The 11675-nt window shown below is 44.5% G+C and overlaps 1 protein-coding gene across 1 annotated transcript in view; it reads right to left on the bottom strand.

Annotated features, from left to right (window-relative positions):
• Window positions 1-11675, bottom strand: part of C20H16orf70 (chromosome 20 C16orf70 homolog) — a 29779-nt gene that overhangs the window by 5826 nt on the left and 12278 nt on the right. Inside the window, exons 4-10 of the mRNA XM_021220476.1 lie at window positions 9176-9219; window positions 7550-7629; window positions 7204-7298; window positions 6435-6532; window positions 6235-6347; window positions 1163-1296; window positions 793-876 (exon numbers count right to left, since the gene is read on the bottom strand). Coding sequence (XP_021076135.1) covers window positions 793-876; window positions 1163-1296; window positions 6235-6347; window positions 6435-6532; window positions 7204-7298; window positions 7550-7629; window positions 9176-9219 — 648 coding nt within the window. The remainder of the gene's footprint in view (window positions 1-792; window positions 877-1162; window positions 1297-6234; window positions 6348-6434; window positions 6533-7203; window positions 7299-7549; window positions 7630-9175; window positions 9220-11675) is intronic.

The raw sequence follows: 11675 nt of genomic DNA, 5'->3' as shown, positions 1-11675 counted from the left end.
TCTCTTCTCTTCTCCCCTCTCTTCTCTTCGCCCTTTGCCTGTTGGTAGCTTATGCTCTCCCTCTCAAGAGCATTAAAGCGTTGCTGTAGAAGGATCCTGTTTNTGTGCCGCGTCATTTCTTGCTGGCGGGAAGGTAGCGCGGGACATCATGGTCCAGTTGGGTATAGTAACACATGCCCATAGTCACAGACATAAGATGACTGGAAGTCTGAGGCTAGCCTTGGCTATACAACAAGACCCTGTCTCATACCAAAGTTAAAAAACAAAACAATGATGACCGATGGCACATGCCAACTTTGCCCTGAGATGTTCTTTCTGGAACATTTATAGAAGCAGCCTATTTACCAGCCAGACTGTCAACTCCAATGGCAGCCACCAACTCCATCTAGTGCTTCAGGTCCAGAATATACAGCTACATTAACATGTCTGGGGTAGTCCTCTCAAAATACAAAAGCACACTCTTAGTGCCCGGGGCCTTTCCAGGCTCTCTTTTTTTTTGCTACTCCATAAAGTGTCTTATGTACTACCGGAATTTCCCCAAACAGTTTAATGTGGTCTGTTGTCCACAGTCCCCATATGTGAAGGACTTTCCTCAGGACAGAAGGCAAGATGTACCAGGAGAGCCAGTATCGCAGCACTCCTCCACAGTCTTGACTACAGTGGGATACCAGAACCCATGAAAAATAGACCTGGCATAAGCACGAGGAACAAAAGTTCTCTGATTCCCGGGAGGAATGGTCGGTCACACGGACACTTGACAGTGCCCTGCCCGTGACAAGGTATTATACTCACCACTCCGAGAGTAAAATAGTTAAAGAAGTAGTCGTTGCATTTGGATGGAACTTGCTTATGAGGGGAAGGAGAGTGAATTTTCATCTGTTGGGGGGAAAATAACAAATTAAAATCCCTTTAAAATAGTCTCTAGTTAAACTACAACTGTGTTCCTTATGTAACATTAAGCTGTTGGATAAGTGAGACTGAGGAGTCAGATCTGTTAATATGGACACATCTCCAAGTGACAGAGACAGTGTCATTAGATCAGAGGGCTAGAGAAAAGCTTTTACTTCACCTAGAACAGACTATGCAGAAACAGACCTTATTTATGCATATTAAAGTGCTGGTGAATAGAGAGACTATTCACACTGTAAGTACTTTTCCCTACCTTGTCTTCAGATTTATAGAAGACTTTGTGTGGAGAGCCAAGCATGCTAAGAACATCTTGGCAAGAATCACCAAAATATACCGCACGCTCAAATACTCTCATTTTGGCATCTGCTAACACTCCAGGTCCACAACCTGCAGACAAGGGAAAAAGTTGGTTCTGGTCAGAGCTGGAGGCACTGTAACCCAAGGGGCTTTAAAAAGCTAACAACTACCCCCTGACTGATCAGATCAAGCCAAAGGGCAAGACTGTATTAAAGTGTAAATACCGGATTAACGGGTTAATTAAGCAAGACTTTGAAAAAAATCACTATTTCAAAACTGTTCCAGGGATCCTAGAGAATTAACTTATTCAGCAATCCTTAAGTATTTATTTTCTATTTTATCTTTAATATACATTTCTTTCTGGGCCTGGTGTTGCACACCTTTGATCCCAGCACTCAGGAGGGCTCTGTATAGCCTTGGTTGTCCTGGAACTCTCTATAGACTGGGCTGGTCTTGAACTCAGGGATCTGTCCACCAAGTGCTGGAACTAAAGGCATATGCCGCCAGGCCCAACATTTTCTTTTGCTTTTTGAGACAAGATCTCATATAACCCAAGGTGGCCTCAAACTTGCAAAGGAGTCAAGGATGACCTTGAAATCCTGATCTTCCTACTGCTGCTATCAGTGCTAAGATTATGCAGGCAATGTGATAACACGCTCAGGTTACCTAATAGTTCTCTATTACCTACTATGGGCTAGAACACTGTGCTAGTTGTTGAGGAAATTCTGGAGAGTAAAACTGCCTATTTCTCCCAGAAAGGTCTACTGTTAGAGTTTACGTAGATATGGTATAAACAGAGGCAACTGTGGGCATTACAAACATGAATAAAAAGCCTCAGACTTGTGGTCCTTCTGCCCCAGCCTCCAGAGTGCTAGGGTTAAAGGCATGCAGTACCACACCATGACAACATCAACTGTACCCTCAAGACCACTTTTCCAGAAGAGTCACAATGACGTTATGTGTCGGTTCACTCCCCAACTCTACAGAAAGTCTGACAGTGTCTCCAACTCAGGGAATGAGAGCGTTATCACTTAAAGAGGCAAACCAGGAAGGAAAATAAAATAACAAAAGCATTCTGCTGTGCAAGAATTTCCTCTTTGGTGCAATGATATAGCCATACATGGAGAAGTGCTTGCAGCTTAAGTGGCAGGCATAGGAGCAGTGAAAGCTCCACATTCTGTGTGGGAAGCTTGGGCAATTAATATTTTACCCAAAATTTTAAAAGTAGCCAAAGGTCAGAGAAAAGCCTCCATTTCTGGTGTCATGTTAACAAGACACCACTTTTCTCTGCACAGGGCATTCCATCTGTCCAAACCTTTTCATGTGTAACAATCAGCTTGCTATATTTGAACAACATCAGAGAACCCAAATCTGAGATAAGTAGGCAGTGAGTTCTCCAACTAACTCTATTCTCAGTACACCAACTCTTTGTGAGATAGGGTCTCACTACGCAGGACAGGCTGTCCTCAAGACTCACTCTTGGATCGAAGCCTCCCAGGGGCTGGACTTACAGGCATGTGGGACCACACCTGACAGCAAACATTCTGACTGGCAAACAAAGGCTGTTTAAATTAACCAGGTCCTAGGAAAAAATCTAATGCTTTTTTTTTTTTTTTTGGTTTTTTCGCGACAGGATTTCTCTGTGTAACCCTGGCTGTCCTGGAACCCACTTTGTAGACCAGGCTGGCCTTGAACTCAGAAATCTGCCTGCCTCTGCCTCCCAAGTGCTGGGATTAAAGGCATGTGCCACCATGCCCGACTGCTTATGTTTCTAACATCCATAAATACTGCAGTTTAGGAAGGCGTAGGTGACCTACAGAATACACCCTGCTAATATAGGCCCAGAGTCTCCAGTTGTCTTCCATATTTCTTTAAGTACTAAACTCCTACGAATAGGGCTGCAGGAAGTGACCTTTCACAGATGCAACTGTTGTTTCATTCACTGCTTGAAGACTGTAATGATGTATATTTTCTTAAAAACCTCTCTCTTGAAATAGGGTTTTTTCTGTATAGCCCTGGCTGTCCTGGATGCCTGTCTCCAGAGTGCTGGAATTAAGGGTCTGTGCCACCACTGTCCAGCTATGAAAATATCCCTTGACCTTCAAATGACTGGACTTTTTCCAGACCTCCCCTTGAGATCAGTTAGGACTAGTATTTATGCTGTCCTACTATGTATCTAGTTTGTTTAAATTTAACTAACCCTCCTTTAAGAAACAATGTTACCAATCTTACCATGCCTGGATTTCCCACCCAACCAGCTTTTACATCCTAACTCATAGCTTCAATCCTAAATTATGTACACTACCCCACCCCCACTGCCCGGTTTGTGGATATTGCAGTAATATTTGCGGAAAGCAGTCAACAGGTTAGAAGCAACTTTATAAAAAAAAAAGCATCTACCATAAATGTTGCAAACATGACTATAGTTAACAACATTTGTTTTCTGTTTGCTGTTCTAAGTCATGTTGGGTATCTCTCCCCTTGTAGAATTCTGTTAAATATCTCTCAACCCTATTCCACCTGATGCTTTCTGTACTGGTCAAAAAATACAGAGTAAAACCCTTTGTGAGAGACAGACAGATTCAGACACCTACAACAGACAGACACAGGAGAAGCAGTGGAGATCACTCTTGGTTAAGTTAATCTAAGAAGTCTGACGTGTTTTTCCTCCACTAACAGTTTTAGCAGAGAGAAGTGTTTGACGTGAACCGCATGGGCAGGCAGCACTGGCTGAAATCTCTACACCCACTGTTCCTCCTGCCACCCGAACACTACTGCTCTAGATTGAGACCCTGCTATTTCAGGAGTGATCCTCCTGAGAAGAGAGACAGCATACCCCTGACTTTGTTTCAAACAGCAGCTCAAACGTAATATTCCTTTACACAGCTGTGCTGTCTTGGTTATAACACAGTTCACCTACCACTACCACCACCACCACCACCACCACCACCACCACCACCACCACCACCACCACCACCACCACCACCACCACATTTTAGAGTTCTAATCCAGAGGTTGTAGACTACTTGCTTTGGAGTTAATTTGAGGCAGGGTCTTAAAATGCAGTTCAAGCTAGTCTCAAAGTCATGGTGAGCCTTTTGCCCAACTCTTTTTAAGAGCTGGAATTAGACTTGAGCCACCACACCCAGAAACTGATACAAGATCCTAGTGGGTAAAAATATATGCAGGTTGGACCCTGAGCTCCAAGATGGCATGGTCCCTGCAGCCCGCACACACTCAGGAACAATCTGGAAACATCTCTGCAGGGCTTATAGTGCTGCTGCTGTTTATTCAGACTTGCTAAAAAGACAAGTGGAGGTATTCTCTCAGAACCCAAGATTAGTCAGGAGGAGGAAATGGGAGGATGAGTTCCAGTTCCTGGACAGTGTCGAGTACGTTATAAGACTCTGTCTCTGGGGGCTGGAGAGATGGCTCAGTGGTCAAGAGCACTGACTGCTCTTTCACAGGTCATGAGTTCAATTCCCAGCAACCACATGGTGGTTCATGAACATCCATAATGGGATTTGACAGCAACAGTGGATGCACATACATAAAATTAAAAAACAAAACAAAACAAAAAAACAAAAGCAACACCCCCCCCCCAAAAAGACTGTCTCTCAAAACCAAACCAAACCCCAAAACACACTTAGTAGAGATAAAGCTGAGGAGCTGGATGACCGCTGGTAGTTAATGGTTGGTAGTTAAGTTTGAACTCCCATTACCCACATGGTGCACGCCTTTTACCCCAAGCACTCTGGAGACAGAGGCAGGTGGATCTCTGAGTTCGAGGCCAGCCTAGTTAACAGAGCTAGTTCCAGAACAGCTGGGGCTGCATAGAGAAGTCCTGTCTAAAAAAAAAACAACAGACAATAGATACTCATGCCTTATGTCCAGCATTTGGTGGCTGACCCTGAGAACTTGCCTGCCACACAGCCTAGTTGAAGTTGCCACAGGCCTCTGTTCAGTGAGAGACTCTATAATGAAGCAGTACGATGGAGAGAGGACATGCAATGTTCTACTCTAGCCTCTGTAGCCACACCTTAGGGTACACCATCAGTATTCAAAGGCATGCACCACAAACAAAGGTAAAACTACATTTTGTCTCCTTGATTAAATTAAAGCTGCATCAAATTGTTATTTAATAAAATAAGTAACCTTATTGCTTGTTTTCTATTAAAACTTGGTCGTTGAATCTGAACTTGGCTTTTTTTTCCTTCTGAGACAGGGTTTGTTGGGGGTCGGTCTGATGCTACTATGTATTCAAATACTAAATGCTGGCCCCCCAGATCTGGTTGCAGTCCTGACAAGCAGATTCTCATGCACACCAAATGATGCTGTATAAACTTTGTTCACCATCTTTTCTGACTGGTTAAATAAAAGTGGCTACAGCCAATACTAGGTAGGCCAGGTTTCAGTTATTGATCACAAAGAGAGGGAGAAAGAGAGAAGAAGAGAAAGAAGGAAAGATCAAGGGGTTTCCATTAGATGGGATAGAGTAGGAGTGGCTGAGGGAAGTGCACCCCGAGGACAGACTGCCCAACACAGCCCAGCTAGGAAATAGCCAATCTAGTGTAGAAAGTGGTTAGGGTAATCGGTCAGTAATTGTGCTAAAGCTGATTAAATATATCAGTGGGACTTGGTCTTGATTATTGGGGGGCTGACCAGGTCATATTAAGAACAAATAGAGTTATTGATAGAATTCACAGCAATGAGGGTTTCTCTGTGTTGCCTTGGATATTTTGGAACTCGCTGTGTAGACCAAGCCTGCCTATCTCTATAGGGATTAAAGGCATGTGCCACCAACTCCTGGCCAAATCTGAACTAGTTAAGGTAAAGGTACTAGAAGCTCTGCTTTTTGGGAGGTTGAGATCTCACAATTAGTGTCCATACAAGGAAACCCCTGAGATTTTTATGGGCCCTTTCCAACACAGGAATGATCATGTTTATATAAATCAGGACCGAGCACTCGGCACATACTTCATGTAGCAGAAGAGTCTCTACATAGATATGATACCACGGAGAACCTACCTGCAGCAAGCAAGCGAAGTCGCAACCCTGAGGGTCCAGTTCCATCTCGAAGAACATCTACATTTTCAGCATAGACATTCCCCAGGAAACAGCTCAAGGGCATCACAGGAGCCCTGGAGGAGGCACAGAATGAACAAGGCATGGACACCCGTTTCAGAAAGGCCATGGGCCTATACAAAGCTCATGTTCCTCACACTCACTTGGTATCCTGGAGGCTGTTTCCACTATAGATGTACATTCGTTTTACAGTTGCTCCATGGGGTATCTGTAGAGAAGCTAGACCATGGGCAAAATTGGGCTGCAAACAAGGCAAGAATTTTACTAAGGACATGTAGATCACGTGATTCAGTATCTAATCCTCATTAGGAACTGGTATGGTCAAAGCACACGACTGAACTTGGCTCTGAGTCAACTAAGTCGCTTTAAATAAGCAAGTGCATCTTTCATCTTTGAGTTTTGTATCCTTTCTACCTTCCTTTCTCTTTCTTTTGAGACAGGGTTTACTAATTCAGGCCGGCCTTGAACTGAAGATCCTTCTGCCCCAGTCTTCGAATTTCTGGGATTACATACAAGTGTGCGTCATTACTCTGGCTTGTGAAACTTTGAAACAAATAACTGAAGATTCAGAAGACGTACTCTTCAAACTGTTTAGGATGCTGCAGTTAGAGAATGGCTGGACTGGTCTACAAAGTGAGTTCCAGCACAGCCAGGGCTACACAGAGAAACCCTGTCTTGAAAAAAACTAAAAAAAAAAAAAAAAGAATGGCTGGATATGCCGTTGACAATGTGAGGGCCTTAACGGCCTCCACAGTGCAAAATACCCTCTTCCTAGGAAAGACTGCTGTGGCCCCCTTCTTCCTGTGAACTCTATCTCTTGGCTGTTAAAGAACTCAAAGAAAGGTGTTCTACCCACGTCCTTATCCCACATGGATACTGGAAAAACCCCACAAGGACACAGGAAGTGCTGACCTCATACTTGGGAGCCTCGGTCCACGAGTCTAACTGAAAAGAGAAAGACAGTCCTCGGAAGTTGAGGTGGAAGAGCTGCTCAGCAGAGTTGTACACTGTGGATAAGCAAGAGAGAAGACACAGTTGACTGGATGGAAGCTGCTTTCTAGGGCAAACCAACTCTGCAGACAGCAGAGACTCCAGCAGGGGAACTGCTCTTGTCTAGCTTCTGAACTGACCTACTAGGATGAAAACAAGGGTCTGAGGTGCTACACACCCATCCAGGGACCTGAATGAGGAGCGACGGGACCACCGACAGGCTTACAGCTAAGGGCTAACCAGAGGAATCAAGATAGACTTGGCTTACCTCCAGGATGGGTTGCGCCAAAAGACTGGTCAATTTGCTCAATGGTAGGAGCGATGGCCTGAGAGTTAAAATGCACTCCACTGAAAAATACAAGTCCTTTTTAATATCGGATTTAACAAGATGGGCTTAGATCATGAGAAAAAGTGGCTGGAAGCTATTCATTAAGTGGCAGAATCCCCCTGTGTACCTCTGGATGGCTGTGAGAATACCACAATCCTCCTGTCTTGGCCTGCCAGGTGCTGGGATTGCCAGCATGTGCCATTGTATGCAGCATAAGAGTTATTCTTAAAACATTATATAAAAATAAAATGACAGCCGGGCCTGGTGGCACACACCTTTAATCCCAGCACTTGGGAGGCAGAGGCAGGTGGATTTCTGAGTTCGAGGTCAGCCTGGTCTCTACAAAGTGAGTTCTAGGACAGCCAGGGCTATACAGAGAAACCCTGTCTCAAAAAAACCAAAAGACAAGGCATGGTGGTCTGCACCTTTAATTAGCACTTGGGAGGTAGATATCAGTGAGTTAAAGGCCAGCCTGGTCTATATACAGAATTCCAGGCTACCCAAAACCATATAGTGAGACTTTGTCTCAAAATATAAACAAATTTAAAATTAAATAAATTGTAAATAAGAGGAATTAATTAGGTGAGAAATAGGTCAATTTTGGAAGCCCATATATAACATGGACTCTCTTGGGCTTCTCAATACATCACTGACTCTAAACATTAGGACAAACGGGCCCAGTGCCACTACAGTCGTGTCCATTCCTATGCTAGGGAATACTGCCAGAACTGTCCCGGCAGTGGGTCCTTGTCTTGCTCTCAGTAAGGGTGTGGGCCTTACTAGAAGGTACAGGTTTTACTGTTGCAGTAGGGAGGAATGAACCCAAGGTCCCTCACATGCTGGGCAAGCTCACTACCACTGTGCTGAAGGTACTCCTATCCCCTGAAAGTTTGTTCTAAATGTGAGCACAGGCACTTTGCCAGTTGGCTCAGCCATCTGCGGCTTTGGCTCTGAGATGGTGGTCTCGTTAGCACTGGTTTGAGTCAGAACTACCTGGCTGGTTCCATTTCTGTTACTCAGAAACCTGAAAAGATGTGACAAAGAAAGGCTATGCAGGGGCTGGTGAGATGGCTCAGTGGGTAAGAGCACCCACCCGACTGCTCTTCCGAAGGTCCGGAGTTCAAATCCCAGCAACCACATGGTGGCTCACAACCATCCTTAACAAGATCTGATGCCCTCTTCTGGAGTGTCTGAAGACAGCTACGGTGTACTTACATATAATAAATAAATAAATCTTAAAAAAAAAAAAAAAAAGAAAGGCTATGCAGGAAAGGGCCATTATGACTCAGGAGACTGTCACAGCATTCCTAAGCTCAAGTGGTACTTTGATGGGAGAGTTGAATTAGATTTTATATACATGCAACGTGTTAACTACCCAGCATGTTCTTAATGAAGCCTACTTCCTCAAGAACCTGAGTAGGCTGGGAGGCTGCCTCAGGGAACTGTAGCAGTCAGCTCTAGTTCCCGGACTTCGGGAAATACAATCCTGTAGTACTTTAATGAAGATAAAGCTGGTCTTTTGGTCTTTACCAAATATAACATATACCAGTAAGGGAGAAAACTTACCAATACTTTAACTTTACTTTTGTCAAGTCATAAACTTCAATCACCTAAAAAATAAAGGAAATTGTTTAGGTACCGTAACTGTTCAAATTGTTACAAGGACAGATATAGTTAAGAGGCTGTGGCAATAGGATTAAGAGTTCAAGGCTAGCTTGAGATGAGATCCTATCTCAAATAAAACATACACCCCCAAAAGCAAACTCAGGGATACAGCTTAACAAAAATATATGTTTAATATGGTCTCAGAGTCATCCCCAGTGCCCCAGACTCGAAAAGACTCTCCCAAAGCACTGCATGTTATCTTCTGTGAAGCCACGTTAAGAACTGTGCATCTACAGTCTCGCCCACTCAGGAGGCTGAAGATGGAGGGTCATGTGAGCTGTGAATCTGACCCTGGCCAAAGCAAACAGTTAGGACTCCATCTCCACATAAACAAAGAACAAAACAGGGAAGAAAAACACAAATCATAACCTCCCTCCATGAATCTTTTTTCTTTTTGAGACAGGGTCTCATTATGTAGCTGGGCTATCCTAGAATTTATTATGTAGCCCAGGCAGACCTCCGACTTGCTCCTGCCTCTGCCTCCCAAGTGCTAGGATTACAAGGTGTATAAAACCACACCTAGCCACAACTTTCCCATCTTGATAGTGCTCGACTGCTAACCATAGACGCTGTGGATCAAGGGCCTTCCATCTAATCCACTGTTGAAACATATTAGAATTCGTATCGTTCTATAAGACAGTGCCACATCCCAGGAAACATATCCACCCAGCTTGTATATATGCTCAAGGAAGAAACCTTTTCCTCTTCGACAGCAGACTTTTTTATTTTTTATTTTTGGTGAGCAGCAGGGTTTCACCATGTAGCCTTAGATGCGTGGGACTCACAATGTAGACCAGGCTGGCTTTGAACTCAGAGATCTTCCTGCCTCTGCCTCTCAAGTATTAGGATTAAAGGTGTGACTCAGTTCACCAGGCCCTATGCCATTATTTGATAATTATAAAAAACAAAAACCAAACCAACTCTCCAAATTAGCTTATTTTATTTACAGTATAAAATGAGAGGTGGAGGTCTATCTTCCTAGGAAATAGGGCCTACGTTGGGACAGAACAAGTGTGAGACTATTAGATTATATCCTTAATAAAGGGGATCTAGTTGAACTTGAAGATCCTGAGGGCCTTGTGAAACTGTCCCTTTAACAGGTTCTGCCTCAGATGAGATGCCAGGAGTCAGAGCAGAGACAGATGAAAGGGCACTGAACACTTAAGCACTACTGGTACCAAATAATAAGCACTACAAAGTCCTTGATACTGTGATGTCATGGCTTAGCATCCAACCAACAACACAGCTGGCTGGGGGCTGGAGGTACCACTTATTATCCTCCAGTGGGGGTGGCACAAGCAGAGGTGGTTCAGTATCTGCCCTGCACTCTGCGCTGAGCTGTGGAAGAAGTTATGAGCAGTATAGCACTGACATGGAAACTGGGACACTCACACTCAAAAGCACCGAGGCTCTGACAAGAGACTGTGCCTCACCTGTCCTCTTTCCCTTTTTTCTTTTTTGTAGCCCAGGGTAGCCTACTCGTCTCAAGGGTAGTCAAGTATGATCTTGAACTTTTGATCACCCTGCCTCTCTCTCCCAGTGCTAGGATTACAGATGTATGTGTGCTACCACTTCTGGTTCATCCGGTGACAGGGACTGAACCACAGGCAGACACTCCACCAAGTGAGCTATATTCCCAGCCCTGTCCCTAAGTTCCTAAGTTTTTTTTTTTAAAGAGAACATTAACCCTGGGTCGGGTGAGATGGCTCAGAGGGTAAAAGCCTTTGCCATCAAGCCTGAGGACCTGAATCCAACCTCCAGGACCCACGTGTCAGAGAACTGACCTCTACATGTAGATTGGGGCACATCTATTTGTATGTGTGCCTCCCTCCCTTTAAATAAGAAAACATGCCAGGCGTGGTGGCGCACGCCTTTAATCCCAGCACTGGGGAGGCAGAGGCAGGTGGTTCTCAGAGTTCGAGGCCAGCCTGGTCTACAGAGTGAGTTCCAGGACAGCCAGGGCTATACAGAGAAACCCTGTCTCAAAAAAAAGAAAACATGACACTGAATCAAGTTAGAACCTTGTCGCTATTATGAAGCTATTTTGATCCCTCCTGCTAGAAAGAACTGCTCTGTCTGCTGAGCCTTTATAGTACCTGAAAGAATCCTTTTTTCCCCCAGCCTGTATGAGCTGGTCACTGCATTAAGACACTTGGGGGAGGGCGTGCCTGGAGAGATGGCTCAGTAGTTAAGAGAGCTGGTTGCTCTCCCAGAGGACCTGGGTTCGGTTCCCAGCACCCACACAATGACTCAAATCCAGCTCTCTCACCTCAAGGGATCTGGAGGGGACCTCAAGCAAGGGTTCTGACAGCTTCTCACTCCTGCACAATGGGACACATAAACAGACACAGGCACATACATACACATAAAAATGCATGTAATATTAGCCGGGCAGTGGTGG

Source organism: Mus pahari, chromosome 20 (assembly GCF_900095145.1).
Source record: "Mus pahari chromosome 20, PAHARI_EIJ_v1.1, whole genome shotgun sequence".
NCBI lineage: Eukaryota > Metazoa > Chordata > Mammalia > Rodentia > Muridae > Mus > Mus pahari.
This window is presented reverse-complemented; position numbering and strand designations above follow the sequence as displayed.